General features: G+C 35.0%; 1 protein-coding gene across 1 annotated transcript in view; it reads left to right on the forward strand.

Annotated features, from left to right (window-relative positions):
- GBE1 (1,4-alpha-glucan branching enzyme 1) overlaps positions 1–23,451 on the forward strand; it is a 268,030-nt gene that overhangs the window by 240,526 nt on the left and 4,053 nt on the right. The window contains 1 exon segment of the mRNA XM_025449943.3: positions 16,107–16,224. Within this exon segment, the coding sequence (XP_025305728.2) occupies positions 16,107–16,224 (118 nt within the window).

The following is a 23,451-nucleotide window of genomic DNA, read 5'->3' on the forward strand; positions in this document are numbered from 1 at the left end:
TGCATTTCTTTGCTTAGAACGGTATCAAATCAAACAGAGAACTGCTAAGTCCCCAAGGACAAACCTATCTTTCTAATCCCTTTTGAAGAACATTAATGGTGGTACCACATTTTGAGTGATACAAAGGAAAGTGGGTGTTAGGGGACCTATTCTGAGGACCTTATGCTTGCTGGCCTTTTTTTTTTTTTAAGATTTATTTATTTATTTATTTATTTATTTATTTATTTATTTATTTATTTATTTATGATAGACAGAGAGAGAGAGAGAGAGAGAGAGGCAGAGACACAGGAGGAGGGAGAAGCAGGCTCCATGCCGGGAGCCCGACATGGGACTCAATCCCGGGACTCCAGGATCACGCCCTGGGCCAAAGGCAGGCGCTAAACCGCTGAGCCACCCAAGGATCCCCTGCTGGCCATTTTTAATAAGTATCTAGTTTAATATCCCCAGTGACCCTATGAGGTAGGTTGTGTTAGCCTCATGGAACAGGTCAATAAGCCAAGGCCTTTGTAACTACCTAACTTCACTCCAGGACACAGCCACAAAGGTTGAGCAGTGTACTGCAAAGCTCGAGTTCTTTGTACTGTACCTGAAGCCTCTTTCTGTTCATGGGTGCCTATGTGTGGTTGGTGGTGGTAACAGTGGTGATATTGCTGATGATGACCTATTTCTGTAATGCTAAAATAATTTTTGTATTGTTCTAGGGCAATAGGTAGCATAAGAAAATGAACCTGGATATCCTGCGTATCAAATACACAAGTTCATGGCTCAGGCAAGCTTCTCTCTCTTCAACTAACTTCTCTCAGCACCCACCATAACCCACACAAATTCCTCCCCAGAAATTCTTTCTTCCTTATGATCCCTGACATCATCCTCCACCAGATAAGAAAAAAAAAAAAAAACTGGAATGTACATGTACAGGTCAATGTGATTTCTCTATATTCTAGAGTAGAATATAAATGTATCCTCATTCCATGTCCAAAGTTAGACCCCTTTGATGCCTTCACATCAATTTAAGTATATTGTATAACATTTAAAGTGAAATTTAAGCCTTCACACTTTGTTTGTAAGGTGTGTGTCTGGGTATGTGCAGATTCATACTGTTCTGAGAACATAAACAACACTAAAATCAAATGTTTTTAAATTATTTGTCACCATGCTGAGATGGGGGTGGAAATAATAGTGTAATAGCAGCCCCCTTTCCAAATGGCGTTTCAAACTGTTACAATACTGAAATGTTAAGAGGAGTGATCATAAAGTATGTCTTGTGAAAAATATGTGAATCCCAGCCAAAAATATTTAAAGCTAAGGGAACAGATGAGTAAATAGTTGAATTTGACCTGAGATCTTTGAAATATTTTCATTAAACTGCCTCAAGATGTACTTTTTAAAATGTAAATTCAGACTCTGACATTTGCAACCTGTACACAGAGTTTCTAATGAGCAAATAAGGTCACTTGGATGATTCACTGGAGTGTGATTGCTGAAGGCAGAGATGTGGCTGTGAGTTGCTTAGTTTACAGAAGCCTTTGAAGCATGGTTATATAACACCCTGTGTTTATTAGAATCTATGCTTTATGCAACAAATAAAAACAAAAGTCTTAATTTAGGATTAGCTAAATGCCATATTCCATCCAGAATTTATATATAAAGGTTAATTTCTGAACAACAACAAAAAATAGAGCATCTCAACTTTCTAGTTTTCTAGGTTACATATGTTTTGATTTAAAAAAAACTTTAAAAAAAATACAAGATTTTCTCAAAGAAGATCTACAACAATCACTTTGAACAGATGCAAGCATGTTTCTTTTCCTTGTGTATGTATGTTTGCTTTTACTCTATGCTACAATTTAATGATGCTATTCTTTATGTGAACAGAGATGATCCTACTAACAATTTCATATTTAATATAGGTCCTACTTTTGTTTTTCTAGCTTCCAAGTGGGTGTGTATTCTTTGCCAGGTTAGCCCTCTTTAGTTTCAAGAAGACAGTAATACTTTTAAACATTATCTAGAGGTCTTTTTGATCATTTTTTTGTTGTTAAACACTATCCAGATATCCCTGTGATTTAATGATAATGACAGATGTGTATCCCCACCTCCACTGGCAAGAAAGAGCCTGTATTTAACATCATTTTCTACCCAGGAATTTAAGATGAATCACAAAATGAGAAAAATATTTTGCATGATTAAAATATTGCTACAGTTATAACAGTTTTAGGTTGGCTTAATATATATTCATAAGACTATAGGCAGTAATGAATAATGAGCAAACCCTTAAAACGCAAATGGTTTTAGATGTGAGGCTTTTTTCCTTTTTTTTTTTTCTTCAATATCTGAGTAGTATTCCAGGGTCTCAGTGTTCTGCGGTATTCAACAGCATTTCTGGGTTTGTTTTGCTTCATAGCTCAGTTGTCTGGCAATGGTCTCCTAGGTTCCGGAAATTCATCTAACAATAGCTCAGTCAAGATCTCTGCCCTCTATTTCTTGTCCTTCTATGGGAAAAAAGAAATCAGAAACATTATGGTAACTTTTAAAAACAATACACACTTACATAACAATTGTATTGCTAATAGGGGGAAAACCATTTGTGCTTAGGTTGATTATTATTACCAATTTGTAAAAAGAGGTATGAGTATATGGAAATTGACTCTGAGATACACGTAAGACTCAGAGTCTTACCTGCACATTAGCAATTATATCTCAAGTTAAAATGTATTAGGTTCTCACACATAAAGCTAAATTTCTGTTGGATGGATGATGAATAGGATGGACAGACAGAAGCAGCAGATGGATAGATGAACGGATGGGTGTTGGAGAGATGAATGTATGAACAGAGACGGATAGATGAGGTGGATAGATGGAAGATACAACTACCTAATGGCAAAAGAACCCCTAGGGTTGTTTAAAATTAATAATTAAAGCACAAAAATTGCTAGAATTTATTGGGTTTCCCTTAAAGTAGATATTTAATTAAATGGCAGAAAGGAAAAATTGATGAAATATTATCAATAAGATGCATCATGATTTTGTACGACTCAAAATTAATACACTAAAATGTATTGTCAGAATACTTGCTGAGCAGACTTTCATAATAAGGTCTACCATCCATTACAGACTTATTATATGCCTGCACTCTGCAAGCACTTCACACTCATTATCTCATTTAGTAGACCTTTTCATTTCCTAGCAAATAGTATTGCAAATATGAAAATCTGCAATGAGGGCACCCAGGTGGCTCAACCAGTTGAGTATCTGCTTTCAGCTCAGATCTCGATCTCACGGTCCTGGGATGGAGTCCTGCATCAAGTCCTGCATCGAGCTCCCTTCTCAGCAGGAAGTTGGCTTCTCCCTCTCCCTTTGCACCTCCTCCCTGCTCCTGCACTTGCACCTTCTCTCTCTCAAATAAATAAAATATTTTAAAATTAATTGATTGATTAATTGAAAGAAAAGAAAAAGAAAATCTACAATGAAATCATTGACCTAAAAAATTCCATATCTAACCTTTTCTTTAAAATAGTCCTTTAAAAAAAAAAAGTCCAAAATACATCATTCTCTACTGTTTAAAGGAAAAATAATTATATAATTTTATTCATCACCTTTCTTTATATCTGATGCCAGTGTTTTTTATTTTTTTTAAGATGTATTTATTTATTTATGATAGACATAGAGAGAGAGAGAGGCAGAGACACAGGAGGAGGGAGAAGCAGGCCCCATGCCAGGAGCCAGACGCGGGACTCCATCCCGGGACTCGATCCCGGGACTCCAGGATCGCACCCCGGGCCAAAGGCAGGCGCCAAACCGCTGAGCCACCCAGGGATCCCGCCAGTGTTTTTTAAATAGAGCATTCTGTGTCTAAAATAAATTTTCTAATATTGAATGTTAAATTACTTTTTACTTCTGGATCTCAGTAGAAAATAGCCAATTTTTTTTTTTTTTTTTTTTTTTTTTTTTAGTAACTATCTCCTGCCTGCCATAAAACTGTTTAGATCTTCTATAAATGAGGTATTTTCATTTTCATTATTTTCTGTTGAGCTATTCTAACTCAGAATCTCACAGGGCCAAACTGAGTAGTCAGTGTTTCACTTATATGTGCAAATGGTACCTGAATTCTCCAAAAAATTCATAAAATGAAGCCATGATATAATTACTGGTACACTATAATTATTTAAGTCCTCCCAAGAATATATGGATGCTGCAACCAAAGGTAGAATTTCCACTTCTCCAGAGAAAAGTAGAAAATGTAGAGCTATGAACAATGTGTTCTTGGAGACAATGACTTCAGTTATAACCATGTGGGAGAATCATTTCCAATTCTATTAATGTAGTATTTCTTGGCAAAATGGTAGAAAAATACCAAATTAATTCCTATTATGTTTGTGAAGTTTATTTGTGAAATCAGTTGCTATATGGTATTGAATAAGGAAAGTATTCTTTAGATGTTATTGAAAAAAATATTTAACGTGTAATTTAATGAAATGCAATCACATTAGCTTTCACTGACACACAATAAGTGTTTCATTAAAGAACATTAGAACAGAAAAATATTTTGTCTGTTAAATGATAAACATCACTGTAATTTTTTTCTTCATACATTTATATTTGGAGATAGTCCATTATTTTCAGTTTAGTACCTTCCCTTTCAACACTCTTCCTGTCTTTCCAGCTAAGGAAAAAAGAAAAAGAAGCTTCTCTGATGGTAGCATTCTTTTCTGATTCTGAAACAGTATTTTCTTCAGTCTGTTGTCTTACTCTAACATTTTTGTCTCCCAGAGGCTCAGTAGTTATAAGTGTTTCCAGTTCTTGTAGGTGTGAACATAGAGGAATTTGTTCACATTACTTAGGATAGTGGCTAAAAGCATGGGCTCTTTAGATGGAACCAGACTGTCTAAGCATTCAAGTTCTAAACCTCCCACCTATTCATGTTATGGAAGTAACCTCTGTTTCTTAGTTTCCTCATCCGCAAAACACCTTCTTGTAGAATTATTGTCAGACTTAAATGAGTTGATGCCTGTGAAAGGCTCAGCCGCAGTGTCCTGCTCATTCTGTAAGCTCAGGCAGTGTTGCCTGCTGTGGTTATCACTACTGCCCTCATCAGCGCTCTAAAAGTGCCTTAGAGATTTTGTAATAAAAGGAAGGAAAGGAAGGGGTGAGAGGAGTAGATCCTAATCCTCTCGATTACCTACAATTCTCTGGTCCTGCTTTGTTCATTTCCTATTCACCAGTTCACCACCACAAGGTGACTTCTGTCCTGTCACAGTCTTGGAATGAAGTCTCCTGCTCCTGGCTAAATCCTTCCCACACACTTGCATGATTGGCTCACCTTTCTTCCTTACCCCCTTGCTCCATATGCTGCAGCGTTATCTTGAGCCCCCTCTCCTCTCTTGTGCTATCTTGTTCTCTCAGGTCCAAATCCAGTTATTTATTCTTTTTTCTTCCTTGCACAACTCACTCATACTCATAGCTCCAGCCCTGTGAAGATGGGCCCTAATCACCCCTCCTCCTTGGAGGTGTGCCCTGTTCACCGACTATAATTTTGTGATAGTTAATGCCCCTTAGGAAATACCCAGCAGCATGGAATCGTAGCTTTCTGACAAGGGGAAGAACTCTAGCGTGACCTGGTTTAGCCCATTGAAATTAGATCAAATTGATTGGGTTAGAACATGTGTTTTAGGACATGATTTCCAAATTAGTACCAAAAATTAAATCTGCATAATACTTTATGGTGTGTAAATGCTTTTATTTACATTGAGTCCGCTTATCTTCACATCATCTTAGCGATACGGATCAGGCAAGTATTCTTATCCTCAACCTAAATATGAGCACTAGAAAGATTAAAAACTTTCACAAGATCATATTCCTAGTAAGTGAACAAATACTATTTAAATCTGCTTCCCCTAATTTCAGCCTAGTTTTTCATGTGAGCACCAGATAATTCACTTGTTGCCCTGTTGAAATGCCATTAAAATAGGTAAAGCATGTCTCACACTAATTACTTATAATTTTATGTTTTCTTTGCATTTCTTTGTAAGAGCTAATGATGCCTCTGACTAAATGTCATTTCTCTGAAGTGTTATACTCTCCTAGTTTCTAACACACTCATAAACACAGATCAGTTTAAATGGGATCTTTTTAAACCAATTGCTCATTTTAAAAACTTTTTGGGGGGGCGCCTGGGTGGCTCAGTCAGTTAAGCATTAGACTATTGATTTCTGCTCAGGTCATGATCTCAGGGTCTTGAGATGGAGCATTGGGCTCTGCGTTGGGCATGGCACCTGCCTAAGATTCTCTCTCTCCCTCTCTCCCCTTCCCGCCCCCCACTCCTGTGTGCTCTCTCTCTCTCTCATATACAAATAAAGAAACAAACTTTTTAAGGATAAAGTAACTTTTTATGGAAAAAGATGGCTACTTAATTTTTTTTATTAAACCAGGATATAAACTTAAGTGTATTTCAGCTTTCAGGCGCTGACTGGGAAAGTGTAGATCCTGAAGGATATTAGAGGACAAAAGGGTTTGGGGACTAAACATCCCATAAAACAGAGAAAAGAACACTTTGCAAAGAGGTGAGAGATAAAGAGTTCTGCTTTCATCAGCTTTCTTGATAAGCTGTTGCTTGTGTTCTTCCTTGAGTAGTGGGAGTTATGATCTGTGTGCTAGTTCCAGATTACCAGCACAGGTTTACAGCTCTATAATTTGTTTTAGCCACACACAGTGGTCCACGACAGATTTAGGGAGACGAGCCTCCATGTCGATTTATATTAGAAGCATATAACTGTATATATTTCCTTTTCTCACCTTAATTTTGAATGTAGGAAATTCATCCCTGGTGACATTTTGTCTGCTGGCTGCCTCAGGCAATTTACCTAAAGGATACATAGAATCATATCACTGTATTCGAGTAACTCTCTCATGACCATATTGTCTCATCACTTTGGAATTTAATAATAGTTGGATAGTTTAAATAAAATCTAAATAGGGACGCCTGGGTGGCTCAGCGGTTGAGCGTCTACCTTTGGCTCAGGGCGTGATCCCGGGATGCGAGATCAAGTCCCACATCGGGCTCCTTACAGGAAGCCTGCTTTTCCCTCTGCCTGTGTCTCTGCCTCTCTCTCTCTCTCTCTCTCTCTCTCTGTCTCTCTGTCTCTCATGAATAAATAAAATTGTTAAAAAAATAAATAAAATCTAAATAATACATTTCTGAAATAAGTTTGAAAATAAATAATTAAATAGAAATTGATTCAAAACCTCCAGAAATTTTGCTCATTTGAATTCTATAGGTCATTTCATGTCTGACTATAGCCAAAATATTTGTTGATTTTGTTTTGAACGGTACAAACATGAACTTTGCAGAAATAACTTAGCAACTTTACTCTTTGCTTGTATTACTTCCCATGTTTACCAAGTAAGATTAAACCAATATGATTGTTTTAAAGGTGATTGCAAACTACCATATTATATTTATTAGGCCCCTGGAAAATAAATTTATTAGCAGTCACATGTATGTTTAAAGCTCTCACACTCATTATTTTAGTGCCTATGGGGAAATGTTGACTTTGAATCTTTTCCCTCACAATCATTAATCTAGATACAGTTATGAGAGTTATGGGCTGGGTGCCCAGAAGTGCTCAGGAATAACTGGGGGGTGATGGGGTGCATATGGGTGCATGCATGCACACACACACGGCTGCAGTCTTTTCTTTATAATTTTTCATAGGAAGCTAGCTCAGCCCATTCTCAATCAATTTTCTGAAGCACTGAGTGAACCCTAGAGTATTATGATTTTCTCTTTGGCCTGAAACTTACAAGAGAAAGAGGAATATCTATTAACTATACGTGTAAGTTATGACTTCAAATTAAAAAAAAATGTTTACTACCAAATCATTTGAAAGCTGATTACTAAGATAATCAGCTTTCAAATGATTATTTTAATGTTCACAAACTTTGCAGTCATTCAATGGCAGATGGTGGTAGAGTGCTAGAACTTATTATAATGAGATGTACATCCTGGCCCTTCCAAATAATTTTAAAAATATTTTTGTTATACATATATTTTTATATTTTGTATATTTTTGTTATATATATGCATATATATATAAGTATATGTATGGTTTTTGATTACTCGTTTTGATGTTCTATGCTTAAGTTCAATCATCTGTATAAAGAAAGCTAATTGACCAGGTTGATAATGCCGGTCTTTATATGCTGACTTTAGTAAATGTGTAATCAGTCATCCAGTTCAACTAACCACATATACAAAATGTCTATCTCCAGGGCTCGTACCAATCACAGTTATTCACTTTAAGAATTAACTACTTCAAACCGATATGCATTTGTTTTTACTATTGTGACTTCTCCAAAAAGAAGGAAAGAAATCTTTTAAAATGTCCAAGTAAAACTGTATAGATTATGAAATGGGATTGTGTTAGAAGGGATATTGTACAGATCTTAAATGTTAACTCTATAAAACAAGGAAAGAAAATCAAGGTTGCTTTTTTTATAACCAAAGTAGTATTAAATTATTTCTTCAGGTTTAGCAAAAGCGTGCATAGATAAAACCCAAGAAGGATACAGTTATGTCCCAATAATGAAAAGACCCACTCAATAAATATGCTAGCTACTAATCTAGGTCCTAAGTAGCGAGGAGGTGAGGGGTGGGATGGGTGAAGACAGAAATTCCATGGAAATTGTATTTTAGTAAAAGAAGACAGGAAAATGAAATAGGTTTATAGTGTGTCAAAGGTTGCTAATTATGTGGTAAAAACCCAGGACATGTACGAAGAGGGTGTGGGGAGGTATTTAGTTCTCAGGGTATTCAGAGATAGCTTCTCAACCTTTCTCAGTAGCTTAAGGAGATTTTTCTTTAAAAAAAAAAAAAAAAAAACTAAAATTTTAAAAGGCATCTAGTTTTCAAACAGTTGATATTCTGTCCTATTAATCTTTAATATTACAAATTTTTTACAACAGGAAAAATGTTTGAATCCTAGTGGAACAAAGAGAAGGAAAGAAGGGCACAGAAGTATGGGTCATTATAGAAAAAGACGCCAAATTCAGTGTAAAAAAGTAGAAGAATAAATAGACCCATTTTATATTTTCATCACTTAAGATATCAGTTGAAATGATCCAGGGTCAATAATAATAATATAAATAGCAGCTAATAACTTGAGAATTTTCCCCCACACTAGACACAGTGCCAACCACTTGATACACATTGCTTCACAGCAACCCTCTGCTATGGGCACCCCTGTTTTAACAAATGAGAAACTGAGCCACTGGAAAGTTCAGTAGCTTTCTTAGGGACACATAGTTAGCAATTGCCAGAATTGGTATTAGAATGCAATTGTTGACTCCAAAGTACACAGATGTCCCCACCATGTTTTCCTGTTGTAGGTTTGCAGTCTGTCTGCAAGACATAGCTCAGATGATACTTTCTTACTGCTTATAATTGTCATTATTTTTTAGGGACTTTGAAGTTTCCAATTATCTTTTTCCATTTATATATATTTCATGGATTCCATTGAAGGCTATATTAAAGTAAGTTTGGGAAAAGACGTTTCTTTATAGCCTAAGTCAAAATTATTTTGAGTTCAAAAGCACAATGTGTTTGTAAAAAGTGTTGAATCTGCATGGTCAAAACTCATTTAGATGACAAAGTAGGTGGTTATAAGGTGAAGAAAATCTTATTTTTTTTTCTTTTTCAATTCTAAATAATTGCTATTGCTTCATCAAATAACTGAATTTACAAGTTCTTTAGCTAATCCTTAATGGCACAGACAAAAAGCAACAATTTTAGAAGATGGTTAGGCTAGAATTGTGGGCATATTTTTTCATTATTATACTTTAACTGTGGGCACATTTTTTCATTATTATTCTCTCTTCAGTATTGAAAAACAATGACATTGTTTATTTCAAATTATATAATCTTCTAGGATAAAGAAAAGTTCCTCGGGTTAGTCAAAGTATTCTGTAGAACATTTAGAATAATTTTTCTATATGCATAGAGAAATATGTGGTACTCGATACTTGCTATTGTCATTCAATTTGCTATTTACTGGTATATGTCATTAAGCATGCCTAAGCATAAACTAATAATTTGCATGAAAATTTGTTTCAAAAAACATAGCAATCATTAATTAACATGGTAGATAATACTTGAGCCCCTCATTCTTTGAGTTTGTTTTATTGCTATTCTGCATTATACAGTTCTTAAAAATTTACAGCCAAGAAAGTAAACTTGAAGGAATTATAGTTAATTGCAGAAACCTATTGTTGATGAAACGAGCACATCCTAGAATATACTAGAAATATACTTCTATTATGTACTTATTTAAAACATGTGGTTGTCATTTAAACTTTTAATTAAGACATTGCTCACAAACTTGAATGCATATGTAGCTTTTTACAAAAACACCAAAATTTTAATATGAACTAATAAGAGTTAAAAAAAAAAAAAGTGTTCTCTTGAGAGAAGTTGTGTTGGCATTTATAAAATCTTAAATTACACTTTAGTTATAGTCAGTAATAAATTCCCTTATTTATTTTCACATTATTCTCTGTTTTAATTTTGTTTTAAAAATATAATATTTGGGATTTTTTAAAACTACAGTCAAGACAAGAAAAATTTTAAATGCATATTTTCCATTGAAAGCATAGTCACAATTGCCACATTGCCATAAAATAGTTTGGGAAAAATAATTAAAATATCAGAATTCCTTTTCAATGATGAATTTTTAAGTTCATATATATATTTTAGATGACAGAAGTAGATGTGGGAATGCCTAAATCACACACACACACACACACACACACACCTACCTCACATTAACACACATACAGATTCATAAAATATACAGCAATACATCACAAGTCTTTGCTACTTTTGCATTTGGAAAAAAACCAGAGAGAGCAGCTAAGAGATGTAATGTTTGGCCCAGTGTATTGCCTAGGCATAATTTAGCTATATTTATAAAGTAAAGGGCCATCTATTTAAGATAGTATACAGTTATAACTGAAGATTTTGTGTATGGTAGCTGGCAATAAATAAAATTCAACTCATGATACATAAAAAGAGGATTATGTTAGAACACTGGAGCTAGTGCTGTGCTGATAATTGTTTTTAGACTGGTAAAAAGATAAAATTGTCTTTGCTTTCCAGCAACCTGTTTTTACTTTACCAGTTCCCTAAAATTTCATATGGAATGTTTCCTGCCTGTGATATAGTTTCTCTCTCCTGGGGTCTTTGAGATCCCAGAAGAAAATTACAATTATTATAATATGGGTGGGTTGATTAAAGAATCAGATCTGAAAATGACATAATAAATACATATATTCTAAGGTACATTTTTTTCACATTTTAGCATGTCTTCAATTGGGATGTGTCCTACAATGAATGGCATGGTAGTGATATTTTTTTTTCTCTTTATTGGGGATATATAAAATAATTCATCTTAAAATTGATGAGGCCTTAGATGTAAAGGTAGATGGTAACTTACCATCTTTGCCATCTTTATGGTCACCTTGTGGCTGGAGAACCCCTTTCATTGTCACTCAATTTGAAACCTCAGGGGTTGTACCTTACAATAAATTTCCTTAGCTTCATCAGCGGGAGTGAAGTGAGTGTAGTGCAGAATGATATAAATGATAGTACTTCTTACAGCAAAATCCTTATACTTTGAACAGACACTTTATCAAGTGGCTGAGCAAACACAGCAGCTTTTGAAGTATTTGAAGAGCCATTGAATTTAAGAGTCTTCATGCCTTCACTCTGCTTTAATCTTATTAGTACAGGTCTTCAGAACATGGCTCTTTCTTGGTTCAAATTTAAGGACATAGATTATACAATAATGCTTAAAACTTCTTATCTATTTCAACCTGTTGATAGCTGTGTCAAATACTTAGGAAGCACTTGAATTTAAAATAAGAGGAAATCATAATATTTTAAATGACATTCAAATGGATAAGGACCTATTTGATCTCTCTTGTAGAAAAAAGAAATCATCATAAGATAATTCCATCATTCTTTTTTTTTCTTGCTGTATTTTCCCAAATTGAACGAGGTAAACTTTTTGTTCCAATATTTTGTATTCACCAATAAAATGACCAAATGAATCTAATGAACAAAAATGGATCTAGAACAAATACAATAAACTTCAGATATCCAGACTCCATAAGGAATGTTAAGAATTCAGTTTTTTAACATCAGTCTTTTGAATTTAACTAGATTAAATCATTTAAATGAATATCACTTTATCTGCTTTTTAAATTTGTATTCCTCTCATGTCATTCTGGCATTTTTATCCTAAGAATCTCAACTTTAGAATTAAACAAGGAACTGTTTATGAAAGGACTTTGGCTGAGTCTCCATATAGAATAGGTGCCCAGGTGTAGAGGGTAGGGTAATTAGATTACATTTGACTGTTGAGTATGTCCCACCTCTGCCACTGAACTAGCTGTGTGTCTCTGGGCACACACATTGTCCCCTTCTGCTTCTGTCTCCCCAAATTGTGCATCAATGTCCATATTTTCCATCCCAAATCTCATTGATGTTTCTGTGCCTCTCCATTCATCCTCTCTGAGTTTAGCCATACTACTCTCCTTACCATGGTAAGACACCTGATTTTTCTCCCTGACCTGGTCCTTTTCTTGTCCATCTTATTCTACTCCCGACTTCCAGGTTAATTTTCTTGGTTGTCATACTCTTTCTCACCAATCGTCAACATTCTCATATTTAATTACGAAACTAAATCTTAACATCCTAGCCCAGCCTTGAAAACTCTTTATAGACAATCAATCCTACCTTTTTCCTCCTTGGCTCCAGCTCTCATTGCATATTGCTTTCTGCTTTATTTATTGACATTCGTGAGCATGTGTTATCTCTCCTTACAGCTGTAAGTTGTATGTAAACTAAGACCATATCTTAGTCATTTTTTTTTTATCTTGCACAGTTCCTTATACATTGTGTGTATTTAGTAAATGAGTGGGGGAGTAAAGATAACTTATTCTACTTTCCTCGAATACAAAAATGTAAGATATGGAATTTGACCTTTCTTGGTGAATCAGAATTTTCCTGAATGTTTCAAAGATGTATTGAGAACTTTTTATGAAAAGACATTCTGCTAAGTGTCAGGAGGTAGCTATGAATGAAAGAGAGGCTTTTGAGCTATCCTGCTAAATTTATTCTGTCTGCTATGGAATTGGAAACCATATTTAAAAAAATAATTTAAAATAGGTGTAAGTTGGTTCAGTTATATTTTCAGAGAGATATTCTTCAGTGAAAGATGGGGGTTTGCAGGGATTTGAGTGTTGTGTGGGTACCCTATTGTGTGTTTGTTCATGAGAAGGAATAAGGGAATGCTTGAAGGCGAGACCAGAAATCAGTCAATCCAGTTGCTCAAATAACCACTGTAAAATTGTTCTAAGCAGTGTCCCTTACGGTTTTCTAATACTCAAATAATACATGGTTAGTAATTCACAAATATGAGGCTCTTCCACAATTACTACTTTTAATCTTGTGTTTTAAATTATTGTAACTTCTGGAGTTTAAGGGTTGCTTTTCTAAAGGAAGTTATTATGTTCCCTGAGTAAGATAGACACAGGGCTGAGTAATTCCAAAAGTGGCCACAGCAGAATTTTTTTTTTTTAATTATACATCAGAGAAACAAATCCAAACTGATGTTCTAAAACTTTCACTATGGCTTTTGTAAGCTTTTGCTTTAGGACTACAAATTATATATATTCAGTGGTTAGATTCCAACCATTTTAAGTGTGATAATCCCTTTCAATATCAAAAAGAAAGGGACTCTTTTTTTTTTTTTTTTTTTTTTTTTATGATAGTCACAGAGAGAGAGAGAGGCAGAGACACAGGCAGAGGGAGAAGCAGGCTCCATGCACCGGGAGCCCGACGTGGGACTCGATCCCGGGTCTCCAGGATCGCGCCCTGGGCCAAAGGCAGGCGCCAAACCGCTGCGCCACCCAGGGATCCCTGAAAGGGACTCTTTTATAACAATTGTTCTTTCAGTATCCTTTATTGAAAAAATATATAGTTTTAGTTTACTCTAAAACTTGTGACTTTTTAAATGAGTCTGTATTTTAGTAATCAAAAGAGATGCATGTTATTTAAAATACAGTATCAAATGTGTATAATAACATAATTTAATCTTCAGACAGTGCCTGATGCAAATATAGATTCTCAGTCCCTTATAACAACATAATTACTCATTCGGTGAGATTTCATAATAACACAGCTACCAGTGAATATCAGCTCACAGGTTGGAACCCCCTGCTTCTGATGAGATACTTGCTTTCTTCAGACACTACTACCAAAAATCTGTGACCTTACCTCATAATTTAATAATTTTTTTTTTAAAGTCAAGTGTTTTTTTTTTTTTTAATTTTTATTTATTTATGATAGTCACAGAGATAGAAAGAGAGAGAGGCAGAGACATAGGCAGAGGGAGAAGCAGGCTCCATGCACCGGAAGCCCGATGTTGGATTCGATCCCGGGTCTCCAGGATCGCGCCCTGGGCCAAAGGCAGGCGCCAAACCGCTGCGCCACCCAGGGATCCCCCATAATTTAATAATTGATACTATATTTCAAAAGTTTTGAAAGTACTCTGGAATTGTTTTGTTTTTGTTCTTGCTTTTGCATTTTGAATACTTGTACAAGTATTTAACAAACTAGGGTAAAAAGAACAAAAGCTAAACTTTTATTTTAATTGTTTCTTTCATCCCACATGGCTTCATTTATTTACAATGTCTCCGGTTATCTATTTTCACTATCTGTTTTTTGCCATTAAGTGATTTGGTACACTCAGGTAATTTTCAGCTATATTGAGTGACTTTAAAAGGTGCCTGTGCCCAGTAGTCATCTTTTGAATCCCAATCTTTCTCTCTTTATCCCTCTCTTGTTAAATACTAACATTCAAATTACCAGTTTAAATTTGAGTCAGAGCAGGCTGATCTAAATTGAGTGAAATGGAGCCACCCACTCCCAGCAAAAGTTCCTTTAGGGAGTTTGTCTACATCCCCTATCCAGACAGACGTGTTTCCTAGGCGTGAAAATGATGGTCACTGTTTGTCACCACGTGTACTTTTAATGTGGTATTGTTTAATGAAAATATACAAACATCTCTGGGTTAAAAATTTATGTACCAGATGAAGAAAACACAGAGCACTTAAATCTCTTTGTATCCCTCCTGAAGCTAGAAGAAAGGTAAGATTTCAGTGTATTGAGGTACATTTACTGAAGCAGTTTTGTATTAAATATCATGTCTAGACGTTCAGAGCATAATAAATTTGAATGTAATAACCATCACTTTTGTTTTGTTGTAAATACAGTATAAAACATGTCTAATAACTCACCTGAAGAGCCAGGTTTTAAATTGTAGCAGACCACATGATTACAACATGAATCTACCTGTAACATGGATGGATAGTATATTTGCATGATCTTGTGTGTTAGCAGGAGGAGGCCTGCTTGGTTCTGCACTCTTCAGACCACACACGGACCCTTGGTTCATATTTGTGTTCCTCAGTTTGATAACCAGGAACCAAAAAACTGTAATGAATTTGGAGATAAAGAAGGAGTAAAAAACCATATCAAATGAGAAATTCTTAAAGGTCCTGGGATTGCATTTAGTATGTATTTAATAATACGTATGTATATGTAGAGAACACATAGAGATAGCATAACTATTATTAAATATTTGAAAGGTTACTTTTTTTTTAATTTATTCTTGTTGGCTTTTCTGGGTTGAAAAGTCTCAAGAAGTCAAATTTCCATTCACTATAGAGATGAATTTCTAATGAATGGGATGGGCTGTATTAAGAGAAAAGTAGATTCTCTGTTATTAATAGGTATGTCAGTCCCAGGTTGGATGATCATGTGATAAGCTGTGATAGGATAGCAAGGATCCCATGGGTGTTTGGGCCAGATGGTCTTTAACACCCCTTTCAAACATGAGTATATCTGAAATGTTAGAAAAGGCGTGGGTATATAACACAAATCATGATTTCGCAGTGTTCAGAATACTCGCTTTTAAATTGCTATCTCAGAACAAATTTATAGTGTTTCATTTCACTACTGTACCATTGTGATTCCTTAAAAGTTGTACATTCAGAATTGTGCTAGATACAGACGCAGCAGAATATGGAGGACACCAGAGATTGGACCACAATACCGATTTTTTTTCTGAAGATTTTAAACATAATGAGCGTCCCTTTTCTCTTTTGGTAAGTAAGGTCTTTAAAAAGATCTTTTCATTGCATTTTCATTTAACCCTTTATTTTTAAAGCAATGTTTTTGTTCAAAGAAACAACTCTTCAACAAAGTGGCATGCAAAAAACAAAACCAAATCAAAACTCGGTGGGGTTGATGGAGAAGTGAGCTGAAATACGGTGCTGTGCTGAATTTGGTGTTGGAAACTAAGGGGTATTTGGTGGACAGTTGAGGAAGTTTGGACATTAATAGGATTAAAAACTATTTCTCAAAAAATAAAGGGAAGGCATTTTTTTTCTATTTTTTATGCAATAGTTTATTTCCCTTCTATTGTCGCCTTTTTTTTTTTTTTTAAGATTTTATCTATTTATTCAGGAGAAATACAGAGAGAGGCAGAGACACAGGCAGAGGCAGAAGCAGGCTCTCTGTGGGGAGCCCAATGTGGGACTCGATCCCCAGACCTGGGATCACTACCTGAGCCAAAGGCAGATGCTCAACCACTGAGCCACCCAGGTGCCCCTATTGTTACTTTCTGTATAATATTTTACATCCAGCAGATTTCTATATTACTGATTCTCTAATGAAGTTTGATTTAAAACAACTTTATGAGGGTCTAAAACAATCTTTTTTTCTTTCCTGTAGTAATTAAAGACTGAATTTATTCTACTTAAAAAGTTTCTAATTTCCTCATGTCACTAAGGAAAACTTTAAATCATATGACTAACTTTTACTTTGTGTTGATAACACATATGAAAGAATATTGCTTTAAACTACAAGGTTTCAATTTTTTTTAAAAATGTAGAATTTAGAAACTATCCAGATTTGGAGGAAAATTTGTTTAATTTACGTCCAGACAGTAAGCTCAGGTCTAAAGTCTATATATCTACATTATGTTTTTTTTTTTTTTTCCTTTTCCTGATTAGTCCTATGCCTCTTTTCCTCTCCCTCTCTCTCTCCTCCCTTTTACTCTCTCTTCCTCATTCTCCCTCCCTCTCCTTCCCTCCTTCTTTCTCCCTCCCTCTGCCTCTCTTTCCCCGTCCTTCCTTCCTTCCTCCCTCCCTATCTTTTGCAACTCTCATTTTCTTGTCCCTTTCCTCTTTTGTCACTCTGCTTCAGATCTGCATTTTTTTCACCATGAGAGGTCTTGGATTAAGATTTGTTTCACTTTTGTGAGGCCAGGATGTATCTAACCTATGTATAGATAGCTTTATCACAGCTGTTAAATTGTTTCATTTTCCAAAAATTTAGGTATAAGTCAAAAGGGAGCATCTGTAAGGGACCCTTGGTTCCTTCATTTTTCTATATATTCCCACCTCCTAAAATGGTGGCAAGTACATCACTCTGTAAGTCAACCATGTTATATACAGAATTCGCTTGCCAAAGACAGTGGCATAAAATAAATGAAAAGAGCAGAGATGAGCAAAATTGAATTGCTGATTGCAGGTTCTGAGGAAAGTGTAATGGCCACAGGAGACTTGCGTATTATCCTCTGTGTGTGTGCATATAGGTGGTGATGATGGGGATACTTATATAGCTTTAGATACAGGTGTAGATACATACACATTTTTAAGAGGGAGGACTTAATGGTACTATCAGATTTTTTCTCCACAAAGAATAATTATTGTAGTTTGTCAGAATATTCAGTTTTGCCATATAAAGATTGATAAAACACAGTTTTTGAAATGAATTTTATTTTTTTAAGACTTTATTTAGCGAGAACACATGAGTAGGGGGAGGGGCAGAGGGAGAAAGAGAGAGAATCCCAAGCTAATTCTGCACTAAGCTAATTCCCTCGGAAATGAATTTTTAAAATTATCTTAGAGGGGTCCTGAGTGGCTCTGTCAGTTAAGCATCCAACTCTTGGTTTCAACTCAGTTCATGATCTCAGGGTAGTGAGATCAAGCCCCAAGTCCAGTTCCATACTCAGCATGGAGTCTGCTTCAGATTTTCTACTTCTCTCTCTGTCCCTCCCCACCCCATTCATATGCTTTCTCTCTCTAAATAAGATCTTAGGAAAATTATCTTAAAGTTCTGCAATAACCAAGAGTTAGAAACCCCTGAGGGATTAAGGAAGATCATTCAGCTTGCAAAGAGGAATCTTGGCTGCATTAAAGTGGAACTTGAACCAATCAAACCAGGCTGAAAGGAATTTGGAAGAGGCAGGCAAAATTCGTAGGTAGCAAACTTTATAAGCTTCGCGTATCCAGGGAAGATTCTGTAGGTTAGAGAGGCCTGGTAGTACATTGAAAAGACCACAGAATGTTGTGGCAGCAAACTTGGGATCGAGCCCCCTGTCTTCTACTTAGTCACTATGAGAACTCACCTTTCTGTGCTGCATTTTTCCCTCACCTGTGTAGTGAGGATCAGTAATAGTATACTTTCTACAGCAAGAGATTCTTAGGCAGCATAAACTCATTAATATGGCCAATATTTTTGGAAACTGCAACATGCTATTGCACATGTATTTTTAAAGTTATAATTGTCATGGCTATTCAGTTATGTTTTTAAGTATTTTAAGCCACATCAAAATACTAGGTGCTTTGAGGACACATAGTTAAAAAGACTTTCTCCCAATTTGAGGGAAATTATAATCTTAGGCAAGGGCTCACAATCTTTGGAGATGGGCAGAAAATATCTTGCCATCCTTTCAGTTTTTGTAAGAGTAAAAATATTCTATCATAATTAAAGCAAGCCAACTAACCAGTGGCAGCAACAGTGAGGAGATTATTTGGCAAGTACTTATTGAATTTACTTGCAAATAAGGAATGCACAGTTCTAAATTAGCAGGTGGAGTGGAGAGAATCACATAAGCCTTGATACCAGTTAGAGGAATACAGTGCTGCAAACACACGAAAAATAGAACATAGCTTAACCACTGCCTGCATTGGAATTCTGATCCAACTTGGTCCACAAAGGTGATAATTAGCTCTGTCCTCCCAGCAGCAGCATCTTGTTTCAATAACTTCAGGTGCTTGGGTGCCTGGGTGGCTCAGTGGTTGAGCATCTGCCTTTGGCTCAGGTCATGATCCCAAGGTCCTGGGATCGAGTCCCACAACAGGCTCCCTCTGGGGAACCTACTTCTCCCTCTGCCTGTGTCTCTGCCTCTCTCTCTGTGTCTCTCATGAATAAATAAAATCTTTAAAAAAATAATAACTTCAGGCATTCAGGAAACACTCATTTAAATGTCTTTGGGCTCTAGGTGAAATGATTACTGGCTTTAATATAGGAATAAGGGAGCCCAAATAGACCAGAAAATCCAATAAAACATGTTCCTTCTTGCCAGACTTATCCTTTGAAGAGCCAAAGGGGGGAAAATCACATTAAAGAACAAACCTATTCTAAGAATGCCTCATTATAATAGAATTCTTTATTAAACTGGGTCATATGTGCTGGGATCCAGTCAGGTTTCTTGAACACGACTGTAGGCACTACAGGTCTTTTATTCCACCACCATTGTGAGATCACTTTTGCCTCTCACATGCCTGGAATAAGGGGGAGAAACAAAGCCTTCTTTCCTCCTCCATGAAATTTCTGCCCATCAAAACAAGTTTGCAGTATTTACTAAAGCTTAATTTGCAAGCTCAATAATCCAAAGGATCTGCTGAATATGTGTCAAATCTGTCTTCAAAGATAGTAACAAATACAGCTTGAAAGAATCTTAAAATATGAAGGAATCTTAAAATAACCATACAAGCTGCAGCCTCAGCAGGTACCATTCTAGCATCTTCCTTATTATATAGTCCGTAAGGTGAAACTATGAAGCCAGAGGAGAACTGTATGTGTACTACTGTTGAGACATGTTTGCTAAGGTCAGAGTATCCCACAAATGCCAAGAAGCATTAGGGCAGAATTTCTCCATTCTGCTTTACTGGCAATTATTGAAAACTCCATTTTAGCACACCCATTTCTCTATATCTTGATTTCTGATAGAGGAACTTGTATGTTACTTATGTGTCAGTCAGTGCACTGGAAGCAGGGAGGTTTTCTTTCCCTTCTCTGGTTCATAAATTCAAATTCCATGGCACAAATGGAAGAACAGATTATTGAACCTAAAATGAATTCGTTTCTTTTATAGTAACTCAAGTAGTCTCAAGGGTGATATGTAAATAAGGCAGTAATTTTAGCATTTATTATTTTGCCAGTTAGACTCCTTATCATTAAGAAGTAGATCTGTTTATTCTTATTCTAAATTTGGGAATTCAAAAGTAGACTTTTGGTTTAAGTAAGGAATTCGGTGTAGATGTATCTTTTATTGTCCTAGGTATTGAACATACAGTTTAACAATTGGGAAGTGTCTCTTGCTCTATCCAAAATCATAAACATGTTTAGGTTTTTCAGATAAGAAAAAAATCAAATTTGATTCTTAAAGCTTTTTTAATATTTCTAAATTAGATAATATAGATTTCTAAACAGAAATATTTATTAGCATCACTTTTCTCTTAATGCAAAATAATGAATTAGAATAAGATTTATTTTTTCTTAGAAAACACTTTATGAACTAAAACACATATGTGAAAATTAAAATTATTTTATATATCACACTTATTTTTCAAAATAATTTGTAATTCTTTTATGATGAATATGTGTATGTAGACTATTAAAGGTCTAATGCCCTTTTCATCAAATGATGTTTTCACTCTTGAATTATGTGCTATTACTAAATTTAGCAATTTCTAAGAAAATTTAAAATTATTTTTTATTTAAAAGTCATCTTTAAATTTAGTTTTCAAATTTGTGACACCTGTTTTCAAAAACTGTATAATTACTTTTTATGACTCAATTTTGCAATCCTAGAAGAACATAATACTTTGCCTTTATAATATAGTAGATTATTGTGTGATCCATTTTGGTTTTGTTGTTGTTGTTGTTGTTTTGGCCATGTGAGTGTTCAGCATAGTGATTAAGTCATTAAGGTAGTCAAAATAACTGGATAGATTAGTATGCATTTTGTCTCTCTTAATAAATGAATTGGATTATACTGTTGCATTCTGATTCCTTCTGAAGTGTTGACTATAAATATAGCTAGAAAAAATTAAAGTCAAAAAAATTCAAAAAAAAATTAAATTCATGGCCATACATTACATTGTCTCATATGTCCTTAATGTGATCCTAACTATAAAATCTTTAGGGCTTAATGCTAACACATGGGCATGGTAAATATGTTGATCAGCATATATTTTCTGTGATATGCCTACTAAACAGTTTTTATGTACATGTACTTAAATATAAATTGTTTATATTTAAATATGCTTAAACATTTTTATGTTTAAACCTACTTAAATTATGTTCATATTTCTTTTTACTTGCTGTATGAATCAAAACTATTTTTAGAATTAAAATTATAAAATGAGTTACAGAGCCAATACTTAGCACTAAATTATAGAGCCCCCAAACTGTTCATGTCTGTAATTGTCTCATCATAAGGATTAGTTCTGATTATCTTAAATCCTTTACTATAATTGCTAGTCATTTCCTAACCACTAAGAAAATTGATTTCCATACTCAGAACCCTAATAAAAAAGAAAACTCAAAATTCCATAAACAGCCATAGTTAAGAAAAATCACTTGCTTGGGGAAATTTTTTCATGTTGCCTATACTGCAAGGGCTCTAGAGCAACATAAACACATTCTAGTAATTAATACTGTGGTGAAAAATATAATTACACAATATTCTCGTTAATGATACTATACAATTATCAACTGAAGGTTTTTGAGCAGATAATATTAAGAGGTCTCTGAGTGTGACTGGAATTGGCATCAGAAAGCTCCTTACATAAAATGACTGGCCTCATTTAGTAAGAGTTCTTAGAACATTTTTTAACCATCAAATGCCAAAATAGGGAAATTCAATGCATATATTGCAAGCCTTGAACTTCTTATGTCATCCCTTTTGTTTTCTTCCTAAATTTGAGGTGGCTAAAATACCAAAAGATCACAGAAGGTAAGATTGTTTCTAAATTACAGGTTTATAATTATCATCTGTATTTTATTAATGAAATGAGTTACGAGGTTATGCATCCAACAGAGTAGATACCAAAACTGCAGGATTCAAACAGGAGATTGATGTGACCTGTCCTGATAGATCCCTGGGCCACACTGAGCAGAGACCTGTCGTTATTTGTTTAGGTCTGACTTGTTTGTTTCATGGCACCTGCCTAGAGAGCCTTGGACTTACCAGAATCCTTTCATATTCATATAAGACCATATCTAAAATCAGAGACATGTTTTTAATGTAAAGGGAACTGAGATTCTTTTGTCCAGTCTTTGGTGCTACTGAAAAATGTAGATTGCTCTTCTGTTTTAAAATGCTTAGTTCAGAATCATTCTCTTATAACCTGCTGCCCCACTGATTAGTTCCTCCTAGTTCCTATGATTCCCCAAACAACCCACATAGAATACAGTAAGTACATGGCAAACTCCTTTGAATGGGCACAACACTATCTCTCAACTGCTGCCTATTTTGATAAGAGTTGGAGAGAGATTTGGTTGAACCTATAAATTATAAGGAAAATACAGGGAAACAAATTATGGCATTGACATACAGGGTTTCTCCACACTTAATGACTTCAAGGATATAATGTTTGTCTTTTGGGAGTACTGGAAGCAAATCAAACCGTGAGACATTGAACTACCCAGTGGCTGTTAGCATTTGTGAAATTTTTCTCAGATAATGATGATCATTTTCTAAATCACTATTAACTGAAGATTAGAAAAACTCTTCTCTAGTTATTACAATCATAATATAAATTTCTTAAAGTGCTGTCATTTTACAACCACTTTAATCTATTGTTCAAAACCAACCAACTATGTTAGTGTATCTGATTTTTTTTTCTTTTTTTTTTTTTTTTTTTTTTTTTTAGCGTTGTGAGAGTTCTTTATCACAAAAATCTTAGGGGAAAACATTGTGTCCATTTGCAGCCTTGAGATATATTGGGACATACCATAGTCTCATTCAGTGAAAATCAGCTGTTGTTCTTTTATTTATTTCTTCCTTAAGCTCTGCCTGCTTTGCATCTTTCATCCTGATTTTAAACTATAAAGTTTTTTTTTAACTCATCAGTCAGACTTTCCCTTAAAGATAAGATGACTGAAATAATAAAATGCCAGCAGTGTTAGAAATGGAGAGATACTGTCACAATAACAGCAGTCTCATTATTTTTGCTCTTTTTGTTTTGTTTTAAAGATTTTATTTATTTATTCATGAAAGGCACAGAGAGAGAGAGAGAGGCAGAGACACAGGC

This window comes from Canis lupus, chromosome 31 (genome assembly GCF_003254725.2).
Source record: "Canis lupus dingo isolate Sandy chromosome 31, ASM325472v2, whole genome shotgun sequence".
In the NCBI taxonomy this organism is placed as follows: domain Eukaryota; kingdom Metazoa; phylum Chordata; class Mammalia; order Carnivora; family Canidae; genus Canis; species Canis lupus.